Source organism: Mus musculus, chromosome 2 (genome assembly GCF_000001635.26).
Source record: "Mus musculus strain C57BL/6J chromosome 2, GRCm38.p6 C57BL/6J".
Taxonomy (NCBI): Eukaryota; Metazoa; Chordata; class Mammalia; order Rodentia; family Muridae; genus Mus; species Mus musculus.
Genome location: NC_000068.7, coordinates 30,266,203 through 30,288,866, shown reverse-complemented (window position 1 = coordinate 30,288,866; position 22,664 = coordinate 30,266,203). Strand labels below are relative to the sequence as shown.

The 22,664-nt window shown below is 49.5% G+C and overlaps 3 protein-coding genes across 11 annotated transcripts in view; 1 reads left to right on the top strand and 2 right to left on the bottom strand.

The window, feature by feature from the left end:
- Positions 1-2,460, bottom strand: part of Nup188 (nucleoporin 188) — a 57,860-nt gene extending 55,400 nt beyond the window's left edge. For 2 of the 5 annotated variants that reach the window (NR_156132.1, NM_198304.3), the window contains exon 1: positions 2,397-2,451. Coding sequence is in view for 1 of the 5 variants with exons in the window: in NM_198304.3 (NP_938046.2) it covers positions 2,397-2,428 (32 nt within the window). In the remaining 4 variants the exon portion in view is untranslated. Of the gene's footprint in view, positions 1-2,396 lie in introns of all 5 variants that reach the window. The other 3 variants (XM_030249849.1, XM_006497934.2, XM_030249850.1) reach the window with 3 other exon arrangements.
- Positions 2,461-2,512: 52 nt separating this feature from the next.
- On the top strand, positions 2,513-4,638 carry Dolk (dolichol kinase). Its single transcript, NM_177648.3, has one exon. The coding sequence runs from the start codon at positions 2,836-2,838 to the stop codon at positions 4,438-4,440; it is 1,605 nt and encodes a 534-aa protein (NP_808316.1). The 5' UTR covers positions 2,513-2,835; the 3' UTR covers positions 4,441-4,638.
- Positions 4,639-6,717: 2,079 nt separating this feature from the next.
- Positions 6,718-22,664, bottom strand: Phyhd1 (phytanoyl-CoA dioxygenase domain containing 1). 5 transcript variants are annotated; one of them, NM_172267.4, is made up of 12 exons: positions 22,242-22,664; positions 21,926-22,004; positions 19,020-19,178; positions 14,322-14,397; positions 14,144-14,191; positions 11,809-11,864; positions 11,657-11,719; positions 11,223-11,244; positions 8,784-8,912; positions 8,580-8,696; positions 7,731-7,857; positions 6,718-7,097 (listed from the first exon to the last, which is right to left on the bottom strand). In NM_172267.4, exons 1-12 carry the CDS (start codon positions 22,253-22,255, stop codon positions 7,052-7,054), a joined length of 936 nt encoding a protein of 311 aa, NP_758471.1. In that variant the 5' UTR covers positions 22,256-22,664; the 3' UTR covers positions 6,718-7,051. The 5 variants fall into 5 exon arrangements, with proteins under 5 accessions (NP_758471.1, NP_001268758.1, NP_001239497.1 ...); NM_001281829.1 differs by lacking the exon at positions 22,242-22,664 and adding an exon at positions 22,077-22,146; NM_001252568.2 differs by lacking the exon at positions 11,657-11,719 and having other exon boundaries at positions 11,815-11,864.

The following is a 22,664-nucleotide window of genomic DNA, read 5'->3' as shown; positions in this document are numbered from 1 at the left end:
AGGCAGTGGTGGTGCACACCTTTAATCCCAGCACTCGGGAGGCAGAGGCAGGTGGATTTCTGAGTTTCAGGCCAGCCTGGTCTATAGAGTGAGTTCCAGGACAGCCAGGGCTACACAGAGAAACCCTGTCTCGAAAAACCAAAAAAAAAAAAAAAAAAAAAAAAAAAAAAAAGAGGACCAGAGTTTGGTTCCCAGCACCCACATTTAGCAGCTCACAACTGCCTGTAACTCCAGTTCTAGAAAATCAACACCTTCTTCTGGCCTCTGTGGCCACAAGCACACCTGGTGCACATAAATTCTTGCTGACGCACACGCACATACATAAATAAAATAAAATTTAAAAATAAGTAAAGCATATTGGACACTGAACATCCCCCCCTTAGAGACATCCATCTGGGTGAAACTTTGGGGCGGGAGGGGCTACACTTGGCTGCTCGCAAAGAGAATCCAGGTTCAATTTCCAGCACCACAAGGTAACTTACAACCTTCTGTAACTCAGATCCAGGGCACTACACAAAGGTGATACACAGACAGACAGACAGACAGGAAAAATACTCATAGACATGGAAACAATAAATAAAATGTTCAAGAAAAAACATTTGAAAGACTTTTGGATGGAAAATAACCCTGAGCTACCTGAGTTATTCTCATGACTACAGTCTGTCTGAGAGGCAGTTATAGTCTACACAGAAACTAACGCTGCCACTGTCTACCTGTTCACCTGTGCACAAAGATGAAAAGGATTCCCATTTGGAAAAGTAGGAGCTCAAAATGGTCAGGTGACTTCTAAGACTAACCACAAAAAAGCACTAGGTACAAAAACCAGGATGGACGGTTTCTTGCCCCAGGTCTCAAGCTTTTCAAATACAGCCCTCTACTCCCAACTGCTAAGAAGCATGCTTTTCAGCACTAAAAGGCACTGTCCTGACAGAGCAAGGCAGCACCTAGAACCCTACTGCTAGGCGCCCGGGCCACAGGTTGTGACTCAATACTAGAGGGCTTGCCTAGCATTCCTGAGGCCCTGGGTTTGACCCCTAGGACCTCAAAACAAAAGTAAAATGAAAACCCTAGAGTCAGTTAAAGTCCTCCCTCAACGATGGGTTTGCTAAGTTCCACAGAAAGCTCAAAGCCTGCTGGCAAGCCAAAACTTTCCTTTCCTTTTGAAAAAATTCATTTTTTTACAGTTTTCATACAAGTATTTATCCATAGCTGTGGATACAAGGTCTGGCATGAAACAAACCGGCCCTTGCAAGGACCACACTTTATCCACAGGAAACTCCAAAGAAAATGTTACCCCTGGAAGGTGAAGAGGCTAATGGAGAGAAAGATCAGCAATGTGTGTGATAATTACATGTCTGTCTGGGCGTTTCAGGTTTCCACAGGAAACAAGACCAAATAAAACTGGCAGAGTCAATTCCAGGTGACTGACAGGGAATGTTTACATTTAAGGGGAGGAAGGGCAGTGAAGACCCTTTCTGATCTATAATGTGGATACATACAGAGGTCTGGTTAAGGCTTTAGAGCCTTCCATCTGAAGGCTCACGGGGATTATCTCGAGGGCTGACAAGGGGGGACTGCCTATGTATGAACTGGACTTCTGAGTCCTGTGGAACAGGAGGCGCCTCTCCTAGTCGTGAGAAATGAATGAGGTAAGGCCTGCACGGCACTTTCCCAGGGTCTGGCGCTAGTAAGCGCTCTTTAAAGGCAAGCAGGGCTCGAAATTCATGTCTGTAATTTCCGCACCAAGAAGGCAAAGGCAAGACAACAAGGAGTTCAAGGCCTGCCCGAGAGGCAAGAGACCTTACCTCAAAAAAGAAACAAACAAACAAACAAACAAACAAAAGCACTCTTTTAAGTGAGAACTGTATATTTGTTTCGGGGTAATTCATCTTGTGTCCGAAGCCTGGCACAAAACCCGGAATCGCATGGAAGATGAAGGCATGCCTGCTGATTGCATCAATATCGGCATTAGCCAAAAATAAAAGAAGGCGGGAACTAAGGATGCCCGCGGGAAGAAATCGCGGCGTGGGCAAGGCACACCCGAGGGGGAGCAGGGCGCAGGGACAGCAAGGAAGGGATCGCAGTGGGGTGGGTCTTCCAGGCGACCCCGAAATGTCCCGCAGTGCCTACAGGCAACGTGGTGGAGCAAGCGTGGGTGTATGGGGACTACCGGAGGCTCAGGGACCACGGAGAGAGAAGGGAGAGCGGCAGGCCCGCTCCAAAAGTGTCCTCAGCCCCGCGAGCGGGAACGGTTTGGACCTAACCGCCTCCCCGGCAAGTGTCCGTCCACCCAGCCGGGGCTCGTCTCTGCCACTGCGGCTGAGCCCCGGTCCCAACTCCCGCCCAGCTCCCAGCCCGCGCTTCACGGCCACCCCCTGCCGCGCCCCACTCCGCACCTCACACACGGCCCACCAGCGGCAGCCGCCATCTTCGCGCGCGCGGCCCAGCCCCGCCCCCATGCGCCGTACCCACGTGACTGGGATCCTCCAGCCTGGGGGCGTGGGCTTCCGCCACGTGATGGTGGGCGTGGTCAAGATGGGGCTGTCAAGATGGCGCTGCCCTGGTGCGAGGGGAGTCCGCGGTGGAGGCGGTGGAGACTGTGAGCGGTGAAGAGGGCAAACATCTGCTACACCGTAGGTTGACAGCGGAGGCGGGTGACTGGGCGCCGGCTCCCAGGCCTCAGAGTGGCCCGTGGTGGAACACCCTTTTGGAAGCTGGAGAAGGTTGCTGGCTGGGTGAAATTGCTGCCCCTCTGCTTGGCGGGTTGAGGGCCCCAGAGGCCAAGGCGTCCCTAGTCACCAAACTTCTTCTCCCAAGAGCGCCAGACCTAGAGACATGACCCGACAGTGCCCTCCCCAGGAGTCTGGGGCTGCGCTGAGCGGGTCGGTGCTGGCGGAGGCTGCAGTGGTGTTCGCCGTGGTGTTGAGCATCCACGCTGCAGTGTGGGACCGATACTCCTGGTGCGCGGTGGCCCTCGCGGTGCAGGCCTTCTACGTCCAGTACAAGTGGGACCGGCTGCTCCAGCAGGGCAATGCCGTTTTCCAGTTCCGGATGTCCGCGAACAGCGGCTTACTGCCGGCCTCCATGGTCATGCCTTTGCTTGGGCTAGTCATGAAGGAGCGCTGCCAGACTGCAGGGAACCCATACTTCGAGCGCTTCGGCATTGTGGTTGCAGCTACTGGCATGGCAGTGGCCCTCTTCTCCTCCGTGTTGGCACTGGGCATTACTCGCCCGGTGCCCACCAATACTTGTGCCATCTCTGGTTTGGCTGGAGGCGTTATCATTTATATTATGAGGCACTCGCTCAGTGTAGGCGAGGTGATCGAGGTCCTGGAAGTCCTGCTAATATTTGTTTATCTCAACATGATCCTGCTGTACCTGCTGCCCCGATGCTTCACTCCTGGGGAGGCACTGCTGGTATTGGGTGGCATTAGCTTCGTCCTTAACCAACTCATCAAGCGCTCTCTGACTGAAAGCCAGGGGGACCCAGTGGACTTCTTCCTGTTGGTGGTGGTGGTAGGGATGGTGCTCATGGGTGTCTTTTTCAGCACCCTCTTTGTCTTCATGGATTCAGGCACCTGGGCCTCTTCCATCTTCTTCCACCTCATGACCTGTGTGCTGGGCCTTGGTGTGGTTCTGCCCTGGCTGCACTGGCTCATTCGTAGGAACCCCCTGCTTTGGCTTCTTCAGTTCCTCTTCTACACTGAAACTCGCATCTACCTCCTTGCCTATTGGTCTTTGCTGGCCTCTGTGGCCTGCCTGGTGGTGCTGTACCAGAATGCTAAGCGGTCGTCTTCTGAGTCCAAGAAGCACAGGGCGCCTACCATTACAAGAAAGTATTTCCACTTCATTGTGGTAGCCACTTATATCCCGGGCATCATCTTTGACCGGCCACTGCTGTATGTGGCCGCCACTGTGTGCCTGGCAGTCTTCATCTTCCTGGAGTATGTGCGCTATTTCCGAATAAAGCCCTTGGGTCACACTCTGCGAAGCCTTCTGTCCCTCTTCCTGGATGAACGAGACAGTGGACCCCTTATCCTAACACACATCTACCTGCTTCTGGGCATGTCTCTTCCTATTTGGCTGATCCCCAGACCCTGTACACAGAAGGACAGCCTGGAAGGAGCAAGAGCCCTGGTCCCCTATGCTGGGGTCTTGGCTGTGGGTGTGGGTGATACTGTGGCCTCCATATTTGGCAGCACCATGGGAGAGATCCGCTGGCCTGGAACTAAGAAAACCTTCGAGGGGACTATGACATCTATATTTGCACAAATCATCTCTGTAGCTCTAATCTTAATCTTTGACAGTGGAGTAGACCTGAACTACAGTTATGCCTGGATTTTGGGGTCCATCAGCACTGTATCCCTTCTGGAAGCGTACACTACTCAGATAGACAATCTCCTGTTGCCTCTCTACCTACTGATATTGCTGATGGCCTAGTACCAGTAGCAGCTGTGATGGGGAAACAGGGAAATAGAATGAATGGTCCCCACAGCAGCTAGCCACCTGGACACCAAGAATCAAGAGATGGAAAGCAGATTTTGCTTCATCCAGGAAGATGAAGCCAGAAAGTTGTTTCAGACTTAAAATAAAGAAGCAAAGCTCTCCTGGTTTTATTTTTGCTGATATTTAAAATACAAAAAAAAAAAAAAAAAAAGGCTTAAAGGCATACACCAATTCAAGGAACTTGAATATGCTGCAGAGCCCCCATTTTAAAATCTGGGTAGAGCATGGCTAGAGTACACCCTGCAGGCATCAACAGAAAGCATAATGCTTAGGTGTTCATGTCAGACAAATCTGGTTAGAATCCTTGGCCATACAGATTAACTGTGTGGCCTTAAGAAAGTCTAAGCCTCATCTGGCAGTGGTGGTGCACGCCTTTAATCCCAGCACTTGGGAGGCAGAGGCAGGAAGATTTCTGAGTTTGAGGACAGCCTGGTCTACAGAGTGAGTTCCAGGATAGCCAGGGCTACACAGAGAAACCCTGTCTCAAAAAAGAGTCTAAGCCTCAATTGTTCTATCTGTAAGATGAGAATAATGTCAGCCTGACTGGATACTGGAAGTCTATTGAGAGGAAATGTGTAAAGTGTCTAAAGTATTCAGCCTGGGTGTCAGTGAGATGGCTCAGTGGGTAAAAGTACTTGCAAAACAAGGCTGAGGACCTGAGATCAGTACCTAGAACTCACACAAAGGTGAAAGGAGAGACCTGAGACTACAGGCTTGGTCTTTCAACATCCACATGGGCATATCGGCTCATGCACACCTCCACAGGTGTCACACCCACATATGCTAATAATAATAATAATTTTAAGTGTTCACACTGTGACCCACCCATGATGGGTCAGTATGAGAAAGTGTCATTATTACCCAAGAGTAATCTTGTCTCAGCAAAAAGCTAGCCAAGATAGGAGGAAGATAGCTGAGCGTACTTGGAAGCCAGAGTGACCTTTCCTCTCGTGGCCTCACTCAGAGGAAAAGCCCAAGAGGGAAAGAACTGAATGCACCAAGTGTTGCCTGCTTTGCCTAGGAAGAACAGAAGGGAGGCCATAGGTCAGCTTGTGTCCATAGAAAGGCTGAAGAAAGCTGGCCCCACCCTGCCTCTGCTACCCAGAGAGGAGTCAAAAATAGTTAGGATGAACCCAACAATCCTCACAATCCAGACCTGTCCAAACCTGTATTAATCTCTTCTGGTGCAGAGTACAGATCCATAAAGGCTGGGGACTTTCTGGAGAATTTGTAACAGTTCCATGTAGGTGTGGGTGCAAGCTGTCTAGTCCCATGCCTGAGTCTCCACATCTCCCAGGGTTCACACAGAGCCTGGCCCGGGGCAAGAACTTGGTAGACATTGACTAGACAAATGAACAGTTGCCATCCTGAGAAGATAACAGCAGGAAAGTAACAAGCCCTATCTTCACAGGCTCCCCTCTCTGTTTGAAAGGAGGTGGCCCAATGTAGGAGAAAGTTGCCCATCAGCTCCCTGTAAAACACTCTGCTGGGCTTTACAGTTGGTAGAGGGCTAGACCTGGGCTATAGAAGTGGTTGACCAACAAATGGGGACACAGATCTGTGCTAGGTCTCCTAAGTCAGTAAGAAAGGAGGGAGAGAGGGAGGTGACCGGCAGGCCTTCATTGACTTTGTTAAACAGTATGACAAGGCCCTAAGAAAGGAAGGCCCTGGCCTGAGATCCAGACCCAGAAAGACCAGAGCCTGGATTCCTAGCTCCAGGGTTCTTTCTCCTTTCCTAAAGAGGAGAAAGAGGTTGGAGGTTAGACACTCAGGCCTGGAGGGGACTGGGTATTTGTGTGACCTGAGCAGGTCACTTGTCCTTTGCTGGTCTCTAGTCCTGGATGCATACACATTGCAGAGACCCTTTCCTTGTAAGGACTGGGAGATAAAGCTGAGCGGTGAGTTCAACAGAACGTTGCTCACTATTGTTATGTGTCACCACACCAAGCACAGTGGAGTGCCCTTGATGGCTTTCTGCAGGGCTTTAGTGAGAGAATGATGGATAGAGAAAGTCATTTTGTGAGCCAAAGAGGCCTCAGCAGTTAAGAACACTGGCTGCTCTTACAGACAAGTGCTCAGTTCCCAGCAGGCACCAGGCAGCTCACACCACCTGCAACTCCAGCTCTAGGGGATCCAAAGCCCTCTTCTGACCTTCACAGGCACTGCAAACATGTGGTGCAGACATATATACAAAGTACCCGTACATATAAAATATATTTTAAGTCGTTTTTATTCAGTGCCTTACACAGTAACATCCATCCAAGAGAAAAGTGAGACTCAAACACAATCCTTGCATGGTTAAGCAGCCACTTCAGAAAGCTGGGTTGGGACAGAAAGGTATATAGAGAGAAAATTTTGGAAGAAGACCCTTGTGCAGCCTGGGCTCCTGCCCTCATTTTTACTTCTTGGCTCCCTGTCTGCTGGACCAAGGTCACAGACACCATCAGAAAGAAAGCCCATAGAGGAAGACGTGCCCTTGAGTTGCAGCCAGATAGCCTGGTGTTGTCAGCATCCCTTGGGGACCTGCCCTGTCCTGCCAGGGCCTTTAGCTGTAGAGTGGTGGGAAGGGCAGCTCGGGCGTGGGCTGGAGCCTGGAGAGAGTGCAAAAGGTGCTGCAGCTGGACTTTGGCTACTTTGTGAGTTCTTTCTTCCACCCATGTCCACCCTAACCCCCTAACACTACATAGGAGGAAAAAAATAGGGGAAAATGGGTGACCTTATCATTAAATTACTTCCTGCTGATTAGCTAATCAAGTTCCTTGGAGCAAGTTTGATCTTCACCATCAAGATATCTAATTTGGGGGATGGCGAGATGGCTCAGTGGGTAAGAGCACCCGACTGCTCTTCCAAAGGTCCAGAGTTCAAATCCCAGCAACCACATGGTGGCTCACAACCATCCGTAACAAGAACTGACTCCCTCTTCTGGTGTGTCTGAAGACAGCTACAGTGTACTTACATATAATAATAAATAAATCTTTGAAAAAAAAAAAAGAAAAAAAAAAGATATCTAATTTGTGATTTTCTTCTTCTTTGTGTGTGTGTTTGTTTGTTTGTTTGTTTGTTAGAGACAGGGCTTCTCTGTGTATCCCTGGCAGTTCTGAAACTCACTCTGTAGACCAGGCTGGCCTCGAACTCAGAAATCTGCCTGCCTCTGCCTCACTGTGCCTAGCCTAAAGGGTCTTCTTGGGAGGCTCTCTGGGGCACATACCAACCTTGGTACCTACCAATTCCCTGGGCTCCAGACAGTGCCGGCAGCCTCCATGAGGTGGACAGTGTAGGCCTGGCGGGAGTGGTCGGAATGGTTCTGCTCACTCTTATGCACCACTTCTCCATGGATCAGAACCAGACCCCCTTGGGGAACACCACACAGTTACCAGCAAGTCCCCACCAACCCCGTAGCAACCAGTCTTCTTCCCAAGGGAATAAGGAACATAGCCCTCCTTCCGCAAAGGGAGAAGTGTCCGTTCCTATCCTTAGGAACTCGGGCTGTCACTCGTGCTCCCTCCCGGAGCTGAGGCCATGCTGTTAGAGGTTCCTGTGATGTCAAGTCTTTTCCACAGTGACCTGCCGTGGGAAGCGTTATGAAGGGCCTTTGCAGGCCAGGTGTGGCAGGGCAAGTCCTTAATCAATCCCAGCACTTGGAAGGCAGAGGCAGGCGGGAAACCATGCCTCAAAAGCTGGGGGTGGGGGGCTCCCCTTCCCTAGATAGACTGAGTTGGCATCAAGTATCCCCTTACCATAAGGAAAACCAGGCACTACCTGCCAACACACAAGGAACACTGCACCTCATACGTTCCCTGTAATCAACCTGCATTGATTGCCTTCTACCTGGGAACACTAAGGGTCAAAGGGGCAAACGTCTACTTCAAGAAATGGTCCGTCAAGAACTTTAGTCTGACCTTAAAAAACCTACTGGAAGCACACCTCTGCTGACATCCAAGCCCCATACTGTGCCACCACCAACCATTCTCCAATTTCAAGGCCCTCAGATGGCAGGCACCACGGGGAGCCTTTGTATGCAGGGAGTGGGGCAAATATAGAACACTATGCATGGCCACCTGCACCTCACCTACCTCTCCTCACTGGCAAAGGCACAAAGAGGTTGCTAGCCCAGGCTGGATCTGACCCGAGGAAGCTGGTGCCAGGCCCAGAGTCTGAAGGGGCTCGAATCATCCTTCTTGACACCCCACCTGTGGACCAACATGGAGCCTTTATTCACTCTTTGTGTATGTCCCTCTCCCTGGAGATGGGTGGAAAGGCATAAATAGTGTCCTCACGGGTATGGGAGCCAGGGATGAACCAGAGGCAACCGTTCTCCAGCATGGCATCCTCCATCGCAATCCACAGGCCCAACACTCGGCCTAGGGGCTCCGTGTAGAGGAAGGTAGCATCCTGGTGAGGGGAGACTAGGAGACCCACCCAGGAGTAAGGTACAAGGCCTTTGGCCAGGCCTCACCTCACCCTGGCCAGGCTCTCATTCCATGTCCTTCCAGGGTTAGCCTATCCATCTCCAGTCAAGAGTCTCACCACTGCCTGGCCTATAAGCTCTAAGCAAAGACTGCACCTCTGAAGGTTTCCATCTCTTCACTGTAGAGTGGTTCCAACCTGCTTCAAAGGCCTGCTAGAGATCAGTTGGATGACCTGCTAAAATTACCTAGTACAGGACAGACAGCTGGAGATTTGACTTGATGGTATAGGCACAGGCTGCCCAGAGGTCCTGAGTTCAATTCCCAGAAACCACATGGTGGCTCACAATCATCTGTAATGGGATCTGATGCCCTCTTCTGGTGTGCAGAAGTACATGCAGACAGAGCACACATATACATAAAACATATATAATCTTAACAAATATTTTATTTATATAAGTACACTGTAGCTGTCTTCAGACATACCAGAGAGGGCATCGGATCCCATTACAGATGGTTGTGAGCCACCATGTAGTTGCTGGGAATTGAACTCAGGACCTCTGGAAGAGAAGTTGGTGCTCTTAACTGCTGAGCCATCTCTCCAACCCCATATATAATCTTTTTAAAAGTTGCTCAGCACAAGGCCAACCTTGTAATGCTTTAAAAAAAAAAGGTAGCTAAGTTTAACCAGCCACATCATGGAGACCATCATTCTTATCTGCTTTTCGGAGACAGGATTTCTTTCTCTGTGTAGCTCTGGCTGCCCTGAACTCAGAAATCCTCCATCCTCTTGTCTCCTGAGTGCTGGGATTAAAGGCGCACACCACCACTGCCCTGCTAAAGCCTCCGTTAACCAGGGGTAAGCAGGTTTGAATCAACAACGGCCCACCCCCAGGATAAGCTGGGAACATAAGCAGAGCAGTGGCACCAACTATGAATGACCAAGCCACTACATTTCTTCCCTCTGTTTTGTTTTGTGACAGGGTCTAGCCATGTAGCTCAGTTTAGCCTGAAACTCACAATCCTGTTTCATCCTCCTGGATACTGGGACTACAGTTTTGTGCCACTAGACCCTGACAGCACCCATATTTGCATGCTAGGTAGGTGTTCTCGCACTGACATATAGCCCTAGCCTTCTTTACCCTTGTTTTGAGATAGGGTCTTCTCAGTAAGTTGCCAATGCTAGTGACTCCTGAGAAGCTGGGATTATAGGCTTGTCACAGGCACTAGTATCCTCTCTTACAAGTCAGGAGACACAGCCCCTGTCCATTTGCATCCACTGTTTAAAGCCCCCTGTGATGATGCCAGTCCAATGCTGGATGGAGATGCCCCAGGAGAGAGGAGCTCAGTCTACAGTAACAAGTATCACCTTCATTCTTATAAGCATCCATAGGGACTTTGAAATCCCCAATGTTACCCTGGGAGGGGCCCTTTGGTGCTGTGTGGAAGGCTGGTCACAAGGAGTCAGAACTGAGCTTGTGCCAAGCACAGGGCTCCATGTGAGTGGGGCAGCAGAGGCATCTGAGCAGAATACCCACGGTGGAGCCCCGAAACTCCTTCTATCTGCAATCACATGCTGAGTGATCTGGGAAACAGTGTTATCAAAAATAAATGTCTCGGGCCGGGCGGTGGTGGCACACGCCTTTAATCCCAGCACTTGGGAGGCAGAGGCAGGCGGATTTCTGACAGGACAGCCAGGGCTATACAGAGAAACCCTGTCTCGAAAAACCAATAAATAAATAAATAAATAAATAAATAAATACATACATACATACATACATACATACATACATACATACATACATACATACATAAATGTCTCTGTCTCCTGGAGTGCTGTGGTGCTGGGGTGAAAGGAGTGCGCCACCACCTCAGGCAAAAGTAACACTGGCTTGTTTGTTCTTGGTTGGTTGGTTGGTTGGTTGGTTGGTTTTTGTTCTTTCAAGACAGGGTTTCTCTGTGTAGCCCTAGCTGTCCTGGAATTCACTCTGTAGACCAGGCTGGCCTCAGAGAAACCCTTTCTCAAACAAAAACAAGAATATCTCAGGGAGGACTGAGGGTTCTGGTTATAACCAGCTAAGTTTGCCATTGGAATTGGGAGCACTGTGCCAAGGGTTCTAGGGACCCTTCCACAATCTACTGGCAGGGATGGAAGGTGGTTATTCCTTCCTGGGTCAGGTTCTTGCCCATCCCACAGACCCTGAGAGAAGTGTTTTTCCTCCTTTCAAACACCGGATGGCCACTGATGTCCCATCTCCAGCCCGAGGCCTTTGATGGCCCCCACAGCACAGGGGCCTAGTCTCAGCTCACCTTCGCCGCCAAAGTGAGGTTGCTGCAAGAGAGGGCAAGGATGTGGTGAGAGGAGAGGAGAGCAGACAGGGCTGGATCTGAGTCTTGTAGGTCCTCCAACACTGCACGAGCACCCATCGACTGAGTACCTACTGTGCGCTCAGTCTAGGAGGGCAGCATAGAGATTTAGGTAGTTTCTTTGACAAGGTAGCACTGAGGTGGCCCTTGAGAGCTGAGAGCAGAACAGGGAGCGCAGGGTTCCCTTGGCTTCTTTTAAACAGGTTTTCCTGAGCATCTGTGCAGCACTCAGCACCTTAGCCAGAGGCCAGCCTACGTGCCCTCCCCACAACCTAGTCAACTCCAGCAGTTCCTGGTCTATTGTAAGATAAAGCTGTGTATGAACAGTCTTCCATCTTACAGGGGGAAACTGAGTTAGAGAAGGCTGCGGAGCTCACCTTAAAGATATACATGCTCTGCACCACCACTGGCATCTGGAGGCCCAGACTTCTAACCAAAGCCTAGAAGATGAAAGCCACATGCCACCAGCCTGATCCCATTCGTATGTGCCCCTCACACCTCCCCACCCTCACCTCCAGCACCCACTCACCTGCACCTTGGGAGAATGTGTGATGCTCCTGAAGACAGGGTCATGGGCATGCAGAGCTATGGACCAGAGATGGGTTCATGAGCTAGCCTCAGCACCTGTGTATCCCTCCCACACCCTGGACACTAAAGTCAGGCCTCAATTTGGAATTCTCACATATTTGAAACTTTATGCTTGTTTATAGCTAAGTAAAGGGGACACAGACACCTTGACCTTACTCTGTCCAGGGCCTTATTCCTTTCTTCTTTTATTATGCTTTTTCAACAGGGTCTCATGTTGCCCAGGATAGCTTGAACTTACTCTGTACTAGAAGATGACCTTGAACTTCCTGTCCTCCTGCCTCCAACCCCTGAGTGCTGCCATTGAAGCCACAGTCCACCATAGTTCATACTATGCTAGGGATTAAAGCCTGGCCTTTATGTGTACTATACAAACACTCCACCAACTGAGCTATATCTCTGGTCTGCCTGTGTCCTTATTCGGGACCATCTGGGCACCTGGAAAACTCATTCCAGCCCTGACTCCCCATACCTCATAGAGTCAGAAGGACTGTCTCTTATAGCAATCTCAGGACTGTCACTGAGGCTGTGAGAACCCAGATGACAGTTCTCCCTGCAAGCCTCAGTCTCCTCTCTATAAAGTGGGGTGAGAAGAACAGCTGTGTCCCCAGAGATGCTCTAGGGCACAGTGGGCTAAGGAGTGTGCGACAGCAGCCCAGATCCTACCAAGATGATCCCTTATCATAAGCATCTGCAACTGCTATTACAAAACAAAAAGTTGAACATATTTAATGACCCTGAATTATATATTTTGAAATGCTAATGATGAACTAGGTATTATGGTGAATATCTAATAGTCCCCACACTAGGGAGGCTGAAGCAGTAGGTTTGTGAGTTCCAGGCTAGCCTGGATTAGACAAAGAAAAAACAGAAAGGCAAACCAAAACAGAGAGCCAGTGAGATGACTCAGTGGGTAAATGTACCTGCCGCCAAGCCTGACAACCCAAGTTCACAATCACAGAGAAAGAAATGTCCCCTCCAGGTTGTCCTCAGACCTCCACACATCCTCCACAGCACACTCATGCGGACACACTCCCACTCCACAGGACACTCATGGGGACACACTCCCACTCCACAGCACACTCATGGGGACACACTCCCACTCCACGGCACACTCATGCGGACACACTCCCACTCCACGGCACACTCATGCGGACACACTCCCACTCCACGGCACACTCATGCGGACACACTCCCACTCCACGGCACACTCATGCGGACACACTCCCACTCTAGCCAGTTCTCAACACACACGCAGGGAGCAGGGAGGGGGGGAAGACTAAATAGATGTTTAATTTAAAAAAGAGTCTAAGCCAGGCGAGGTGGTGCACGCCTTTAATCCCAGCACTCAGGAGGCAGAGGCAGGTGGATTTCTGAGTTCAAGGCCAGCCTGGTCTACAAAGTGAGTTCCAGGACAGTCAGGGCTACACAGAGAAACCCTGTCTTGAAAAAACGAAAACAAACAAACAAACAAAAAGAGTCTAAGGAGGGCTGGAGAGATGGCTCAGGGGTTAAGAGCACTGACTACTCTTCTAAAGGTCCTGAGTTCAAACCCCAGCAACCACATAGTGGCTCACAACCATCTGTAATGGGATCTGACACCCTCTTCTGGGGTGTCTGAAGTCAGCTACAGTGTACTTACATATAAATCAATCAATCAATCAATCAATCAATCAATCTTTGGGCCAGAGCAAGCTGGACCAGAGCAAGCAGAGGTCCTGAGTTCAATTCCTAGCAACCACATGATGGCTCACAACCATCTCTATAGCTACAGTGTACTCATATACATAAAATAAATACATACATCCTTTAAAAAAGAGAGAGCAAGAAACTCTAGGAAGTACCTGGAGCCAGAACCCCAGTGGCTAGGGATCATTCCCAGAGCAGGCAGTAGAAAGTAGAAGAGCCTGCACTGCCCATCTTGGGAGCCACACAAGTGGACCCATTTCTCAGCTGGGGCTCACCAGTGATCAACATCAAGGGACGCAGAAGACTGAGGCAGAGGAGAGCCTGTGGCCAGAGCCATGTGGTCAAAACCATCTTTTTATTTTGTTTTGTTTTGTTGACACAGGGTTTCTCTATGTGGCCCTAGTTGTCCTGGAACTCTCTCTATAGACCAGGCTGGCCTTGAACTCAGAGATCTGTCTGCCTTTGTGTCCTGAGAACCACTACCACCCACCTAACTGCCATCTTATGGTAGCATTTGGTCCTAAGTCTCCTAAACTCTTCAGATCTCGGCTACTCTGCTTGCTTTTCTGCACTCCCAGGCCCCTGCTTACCATGGCCAATTTTGTTGATAGATTTCTCAGGAGGGACCAAGAAATTTCCTGTGGTATAAAAAACAAACAAAGGCAGAAGACCTGGGATCCGGCTTCCATCAGGCAGCTGATCTCAGCTTCTCCCAGCCTCAGGAGTTAGCCACCCTGACCCAGCCCACTAACCCTCATGTCCCCAAACCTTTCTCATCAAAAACGCCTTTTTCAAAGAAGAATCGGATCTTGTCACCGCTGCTCAAGAAGTAGTCTGTCTTGCCCTATGGAGGGGGCATAGGAGGTACAAGAGAAGAGCTGAGTGACAGAGCAGGGCAGGATCAGGAGCTACCTACCCACACAGGACTACAGATGCCTCCTGGGGGCTTCTCAAACATGGCCACTGTAGTACAGACAGTCAGCTAGAATTCCAGGTGCCTAAAGCCACAATCTGGAATTTCCTGAACATCTCTTCTTACAGATGCTCCTTAAGTTACCATGGAGCTTGGACAGGATACATTTATCTAAGTTGAAATCTTTGTTTTCTTTTTTAAGATTTATTTATTATTATTATATGTAAGTACACCGTAGCTGTCTTCAGACACAGCAGAAGAGGGCATCAGATCCATTTACAGATGGTTGTAAGCCACCTTGTGGTTGCTGGGATTTGAACTCAGGACCTTCAGAAGAGTAGTCAGTGCTCTTACCCACTGAACCATCTCCCTAACCCCTAAATTGAAAATTTTGTAGATCAAGAATGGCTTTTGTAAACCGGGCATGGTAGCACACGCCTTTAATCCCAGCACTTGGGAGGCAGAGGCAGGCGGATTTCTGAGTTTGAGACCAGCCTAGTCTACAAAGTGAGTTCCAGGACAGCCAGGGCTATAGAAAAACCCTGTCTTGAAACACCCCACCACCACAAAAAAATAATGCCTTTTGTATATGTACTGGTATGGGGCAGAGGACAACCTTAGGTGACATTCTTCCAGGGCCATCTACACTGCTTTCATTGAAACAGGGTCTCTTACTGACCCAAGATTCACTAAGTAGGCTAGGCTAGCCAGCCAGGAAGCCCTAAGAATCCATCTGCCTCCCCGTCTCCAGCAGTAGGACTACAGGGGTACACCCCAGTGGTTTTTAAGTGGGGTCTTGGGGATTGAATTCAAGTCTCCATCCTAGTTTGGCAAGCAGTTTACTGACTGGGCCAACAAGAACAAAATGCTTTTAATACATCTAAGCAGTTCTTACAGCGTATACACAAAAGTGTCTTCCCAAAAGAGTCACGTATTGGAGGCTTGGTCCCCAGCTGTGGTGATCACTACATAGGAAGATACTAACTTGGTTGCTGCATTAGTCCTTTGATGAGCTCACGGCTGGGGCATTCTTGGGAGCTTGGGCCTGTTTGGAGGCAGTAGGTCACTGGGCTGAGGCTTTGAAGGAAGGGGTCGTCTTGCCACAGAACCCTTCCTCTGCACCCTCTCTGCTTACCAGCTGCTGTGAGGTGAACACCTCTGCCTCATCATGACCCCTCTGCCACAACGCTGTCTCACCCCAGGCCCAAGGTCATGAAGCCATAATAAAAGTAGCTTTTATTCGCCTAAAATAACTGTCATCTCAGAGGTTTGCTCCTCTATATCTGCTCACCTAGGCCTAGTCCCAGAAGCCTCTAGCCGCCATGCAATCTGATCTAGGCCTAGGATGTTTTGAGCCTCTGAGACTTGCTGCTGAATAAGATCAGCCTTTCTTGTTCTCTCTGAGCTCTGGCTGGCTCAACTCAGCCGAATTAACGCCTTGCCAAGCTGACCGATTCAATCTGGCTCCTCCCTTGGCCTTTGACTGAATTGCTCTGCTTGACCTCATACTAGCTTTGGCAATAGGTTCGAATCTTCCAGCTCCTTCTTACTGTCTGGCTCTCCTGTCTTCACCTGTGTCTGGCTTGTTCTCTCTTCATCCCAAAACTGCCTCCTTCAGCTGAGCGGTGGTGGCGCACGCCTTTAATCCCAGCATTTGGGAGGCAGAGGCAGGCAGATTTCTGAGTTCCAGGCCAGCCTGGTCTACAGAATGAGTTCCAGGACAGCCAGGGCTACACAGAGAAACCCTGTCTCGAAAAACAAAACAAAAAAACAACAAAAACCTGCTTCCTTCTTCTCTCTGTGCTGCTCGCTCCTAAGCAGCCTGTCCTCGTGAGAGTTGTGCATATTCTGCTCTGTCTAATCTTTCTCTGATTCATCACTTTGTCTGCTACTCAATTAGACATCACTTTCAAATATGGGTACTTCCTTCTACAAACTAACTATACCTTCATCTTGGGGGATTAAAGGTGTGTATTAAGGGCGTGTCTATATTCTAGTCAGAGGGATTAAAGCTGTGTGCTAAGGGCTGAGCGACATCACAACTAGAAATAGGTTTTTTCCCCAGTAAACAACACAATCTCCGGGTTTACACTGTGATTAAATATTCTGCGGCAAAGCCAAGTGACCATGGACTGAACCATCTGAAACAGGGAGCCCAATAAACCAATCCTCCTTCTGATGGCCAAGTTTTGTCACAGCAAGAAGTCACTGTTACACCTGCTGGTTGAACAGCTTTACCTAGCCTTAAACATATGAAGAAAACTTACGGGGCTGGAGACATGGCTCAGTGGTAAAGAGCACTGACTGCTCTTCCAGAGGTCCCCAGCAACCACATGGTGGCTCACAACCATCTGTAACAAGACCTGATTCCCTCCTCTGGTGTCTGAAGACAGCTACAGTGTACTTACATATAATAAATAAAATAAATCTTAAAAAAAAACCAACTTACATTAGCAGGTGGTTGTGCCTATTTTTTTTTTTCTCAAGACAGGGTTTCTCTGTGTAGCCCTGGCTGTCCTGGAACTCACTCTGTAGACCAGGCTGGCCTAGAACTCAGAAATCCACCTGCCTCTGCCTCACAAGTGCTGGGATTAAAGGCATGTGCCACCACGCCTGGCGGTTGTGCCTATTTTATATTCAGTATCTTAGGTGGTGTGTGGAGTCCTGAGCTAAAAATGACACAATTGTGGCCGACAGATCTCTGTGTGATTGAGGCCAGCCTGGGCTACACAGCAAGTTCCAGGACAAACAAGGCTATAAAATAAGACCCTGTCTCAAAACAAACAAGCAAATATTCTATCTGAACAGTGCTAGCAATACATACATTACAAAACCTTGCTGTGTCTCCTACAGAAGGTGCCTCTCCCTGTCTCCGCCCAGCACTGCAGCTGTATTGCCGGGGAAAAGAGCAAAGTTTAAGTGCAAGGTCATTGCTTCTTAGGGCTGGGAAGATGGCTCAGTGAGCTCTTTTAAGAACCCAGGTTCAAGCCGGGCATGGTGGCACATGCCTTTAATCCCAGCACTCGGGAGGCAGAGGCAGGCAGATTTCTGGTTCGAGGCCAGCCTGGTCTACAGAGTGAGTTCCAGGATAGCCAGGGCTCTACAGAGAAACCCTGTCTCGAAACAACCAAAAAAGGGCTGGTGAGATGGCTCAGTGGGTAAGAGCACCCGACTGCTCTTCCGAAGGTCAGGAGTTCAAATCCCAGCAACCACATGGTGGCTCACAACCATCTGTAACAAGATCTGACGCCCTCTTCTGGAGTGTCTGAAGACAGCTACAGTGTACTTACATATAATAAATAAATAAGTCTTTAAAAAAAAAAAAAAAAGAAAAACCAAAAAAAAAAAAAAAAGGAAAGAAAAAAAAAAAAAAAAAGAACCCAGGTTCAATTCCAGCACCCCAAACCACACCACCATCTCCACTTCTTCTTCTTCCTCCTCCTCTTCTTCATTTGTTTTTGATTTTTTTTTTCAACACAATTCCTCTGTATCTGGCTATCCTAGAACTCACCTTGTAGAGTGACCAGCCTAGAACTCACTGAGATTCACCTGCCTCTGTGTCCTGTGTTGTGTGCATTGGTGTTTTGCCCACGTGTATATCTGTATGAGTATTGGGCCCCTGGAACTGGAAGTACATGAGCTACCATGTGGGAACTGGGAGCTGGGAATTGAACCTTGGTCCTCTGGAAGTGCAGCCAGTATGCTCAACCAATGAGCCATATCTCTAACATCACCCTTTCTTCTTTCAACATTCCTACCTCTGCAACCACCGGACTGTTAGAGTCTTCTCGGTAAGTAACTAGGGAGAGGGACAGGGTTCGGCCCCCTCATTCCTTAGAGTGTGTCTGTCCTGCTAGTTGGAAAAATTCTCAGTCTGTTATGTGTCTTCTTCTGAAGCCTCCATCCTTCCTCCTCCCCTCTCTGGGAGAAAGCAGTTTCTGGCTGCTGTAATTCTATTTATGTCCACCAGATGGCAGAAGCCCCTTGGCATCAGTATAAGGTGAGCCCTGTTGCCTGAACCACTAAAAAATTCAGACTAAGAAGGGTTAAGGGAACTGGTTGGAAGAACCACCTATCCTGCCAAACTGTGTTGAGTCTGAGGAAGCAAGAGGCCTTCCTAGTCTGGTTGGGAGATGACTCACCCAAGAGTGGCCTATCACAGGGCTCACTCTGGTCACAGAGAGTTCTTTGTGACCAGAGAATTTGAGAAACTGCAGCAGGTCAACGACCAGCATCATTTGATATCAGAGAGGTGGATTCAAGTCTCTATCAGTTACAAACTGTGTGGTTGGAGCAGCACAATATTACCCAGAGAAAAGCCCCGCTTTTCCCATTGCCAAGCGAGAATAATAATAGCCACCTTATAAATTCATAGTGTGGAGGAATACAGCACAGCTCTTTAGCCTGGTACCCGGCATACAGATGGCTGAGGTCTGATCCCTTGTCAGAAGTCTGTGTGTGGCCTTAGGGTCCTCCCGTCCAGTCCAGACTGCTGCCTAAGACTGAGCACCCACCAAAACCAGACGCCCACCCTCAGCGCCCCAGGTACCTGCCTGGGTTTGAAGTTGCTCATCTTCCTGGGTGGAAAATTCTGTCCGGCAGTGCAGAGGGACATCCATCTCAGCTACAATCTCACCGATCCTCTGCTGCATGGCCACACACTCATCCGCTGTGAAGAATCCTTCCAACAGCAGAAACCCGTCCTCCTGGAACTGCAGCAGGGACAAGACTCAGGCTCCTTCCGCCCTCGCTCATTCCTTATATCCATGTTGGACCACAAACTCGAACCAAGATCAAGTGTCCTGCTCATGGCTCTGCCCCCCACCCTGGACATGGGCATCCAGTGCTTAGTGAGGAGCCGTCAGTACTGGCTGCTTGCATCTTATCGAGGAAGGGGAAGTGGCAGCTGCCTCTGCTCTTGCCCTCCAATGGGTTTGGGACATACGGAAACATTTGCTCATTTGTGTGTTAAAGTGCAGGTGTGAGTGTAGAACATGTGTGAGAACTGCAGGTGCGCATGTGCAGGGGCATCAGGAGAGGACATACGGTGCCCCTCTTCCACTTTCTATTTCTGAGGCTCTCCTTGAACCTAGGCTGTTTTCTTCATTAGACTGGCAGCCTGTGAGCCCTGGCGATCTGAGCTGCAGGTGTGTGCAGCTCATGGAGTGGGTGCTGAGATTTGAACTCTGATCTTCATGCTTGCAGAAGCACTCTTAACCACCGACCCCGCCTAACTCCCTTGTTTTGTTTTTATTTGTTTGAAGACAGGGAGGCCTCAAACTCAAGATCCTCCTGCCTCAGCCTTCTAATGCTGGCTTTGGAGGCTATTCCAATCCCGACTAAGCATTGCGAGTACGAGACAGCTTCAGCAGATGGACATGTGATTATGAACCAGCCACCCTCCACACTCACACAATTTATAGTCCAGTGAAGGAGACCCATGCATCCCTTACCATCAGACAAACATACCATCCCACATCACACTGACTTACAGGGAGACAAGGGCAGGGTTTTGAGAATTAAAGGCAAAGAATCTACGAGGTGAAGGGGTCAATGGGCAGCTTGGAGGAAGTGGGGTTAAAGGAAGAGCAGAACATTGGGAAGCAAAGAGATAGGAAAGAGCATTAAAGACAGAGAACAGGAAGTACAAAGCCTGTGGGCACTGGACGACTGGGAAATTGGGAAGGGCTGGAGCACAGGGTGAGGGGAGGATAGCCAGGGGAGCAGACAGAAGGGAGAGTGAATTTGCCCATGCTATGGCTTGTCCTGTAACCCCAAACCCATGCATTGGAAATTTTATTTCCATTGTGTTACTCAGTGTGGGCCGGCAGGGGACTGCCAGGACGCTTGAGTCAGCACCAGCACTAGGAAGGACAAGGCTAGAAAGTCCCCAGTCGCAGGACCTTGCTGGCTTTCTTTCTCCTGAGTGAGTGTGGGGAAGGCTAGGGGCTGTGAACACAGATGCCTGATTCTGACTTTGCCCCAAGTCTCTTTATTCTGAGGCTAGCCTAAGGTGCTGAGGCACATTACGTGTGTGACTGGGTCGCCTCTCAGAAGCTGACTGCTTGCTAGCATGTACAAGGACTGGCTCCTGTTCCCAGCACTGAAAACAAACAGAACCAACACAGTAAGGGACAGAAAGCAAGGATGTAAGCGTGGCCAGGCATGGTGGCCCATGCCTTTAACCCCAGCACTTAGGAAGCAGAGGCAGACAGAGCTCTGTGAGCTGAAGGGCAGTCTGCTCTACAGACTGAGTTCTAGGCCAGAGCAACAAACCATCACTCAGGGTTAACACAGGGAGGCCCTCCATGCTTGAAATCATAAAAACTGAACAAAAGTTCAGCACAAACTGTACAAAAAAATACTGACATGGGGCTTTGTCCCTCAAAAGATAGCCTGTGAGACAGAAGGAAAAGACAGACAGACTTCCACTACATATTTAGTCACAGACAAATTTGGGAACTGTGGCAGCAGTGGCAGCTGTCAAAAGAGAGTAGGTCTGTGTGAGTGCGTGTGGGTTGGGTGATGAGTGTTTGTCTGTGTGGTATGTGTGTGCTTTTATGTATGTGTCTCTGTGTGTATGTGCACATGGGTGCATTTGTGTGTGAGTGTGTGTGTGTGGTGTGTGCATGCATATGTATGTGTTTGTATGTGAGTGTGTGCGGTATGTGTGTGTGCATTTGTATGGGATGTGTGTGTGAGTATGGTGTGTGTGTGTGTGGTGTGAGTGTCTGTGTATGCATGATGTGTGGTGTGTGTGGTGGTGGTAATAGTGGTATATGTATGTGTGTTGGTGTGTGTGTAGTCTGTTTGTATGTGTGTGTTTATGTATTGTGGAGTGTGCCGTGTTTATGTGTGGTGATATGTGTGATGTGTTTGTGTATGTGTTTTGATGTGTATGTGGTATGCATATGGTGTGTGTGGTATGTGTGTGTGTGTGGGGTGTGTGTGGTGGTGGTGTGTGTTTCTGTATGTGTTGTGAGTGTTGGGATCAAATCTTGGAGCCTAAAGCAAGCACTCAACTGCTAAGCCCCAACCACAGCTCCAGGAGGGACTTTGAAACAAAGATCCTCGGCTAGATCTAATACATTAACAGTCCTGGCATATGAGATTGGGGGTGGTTAACTTAAAGTGTGCGTAGTCCACCCCCTGTATGGTAGGCTTTCATAATGAGCTGACCTAGCTACTGGCCTGCCCTATCCAGGCCTTCATCAACAGGCCCCTGGGGCTAGCTGGATTAGATAATCTGAATTGTGGTTTCTCTACCTCCTAGCCCCAACCCCCACTGTATCTGACCGGGGAGATGGCACCTGGGGAGGTGGTGTTGTGACCTGGCCCTCTTGGGCTTTGTTCGCAGAAATTAGGGTTGATATGCAGGGATCTTTCTCTCCTTTGTGAAATGTCAGAGGTAGTTCAAAGGTCACTAGAGGTCTGCACCCTCCAAACCACGGGCCCCTACCTTCTTGAGTTGTGAGGGACTCAGGCAGGCCATGGGGAATACTGCAGGACTCAGCTGGCTCAGCTCGATGGCTCCAGGGCTGGAGAGGAGAAAGTTCAGGAGGGGAGAAAGACCAGTGACTGAGGCCCAGAAGGATTTAACTCTTACCTACCCAGAAAATATTCAACCCCATGCTCCACCCTTCCAAACAAATCCAGTCTGTGCCTTCCACCCAGGGCCCAGTCCCTCCCCTTGCTCCTCCCCCATTTCTGACCTTGGAGGTGGGCCCAGTCTCAGCCCTGGCCCAGCCTCCAGTTAATCCAGGATTAGCTTTTACCTGTTTTCTTTCATAGGCTGGCTTGATCCCTCAAGTCTTTCTCTAAAATTCACTCCCGGGCAGTACTAGTGTGTCTAGTGTGGGCTGGCAGGAGACTGCCAGGATGTTTGAGTCAGCACTAGCACGAGGAAGGAAAAGGCTAGAAAGTCCCCAGTCGCAGGATCTAAGTTTACCCTAGAGGGACATCTGTTAGACTGCAGGGCTTGGGCCCTGAGTGGCTTTGGACTGTGAAGGCCAAAGGGTCCTAGGAAGATAACTTTGTGTGCTTCTTCAGCTTTGATCTGGAGCCTCTGGATGCTGGAAGAAAGTCTATGAAGAGGTGCTAAGGAAAGGCAGATGAGCGTCCTGGGGAACAGAGCCAGGGGCCTCGGGATGAGGAAAGATAGAGATGTTTTCTGCTCTCCAGCCTCAGACCCTCAGACT

What these genes read in the sequence shown, in the direction of transcription:
- Dolk (NM_177648.3), top strand. Translation starts at nt 2,836, where the DNA reads ATGACCCGACAGTGCCCTCCCCAGGAGTCTGGGGCTGCGCTGAGCGGG.
- Phyhd1 (NM_172267.4), bottom strand. An exon ending in AGGCGTTTTTGATGAGAAAG is followed by an intron (nt 14,192 to 14,321) that starts GTTTGGGGACAT and finishes TTTATACCACAG; the next exon opens with GAAATTTCTTGGTCCCTCCT. An exon ending in GCCTTTGCCAGTGAGGAGAG is followed by an intron (nt 7,858 to 8,579) that starts GTAGGTGAGGTG and finishes GTGTTCCCCAAG; the next exon opens with GGGGTCTGGTTCTGATCCAT.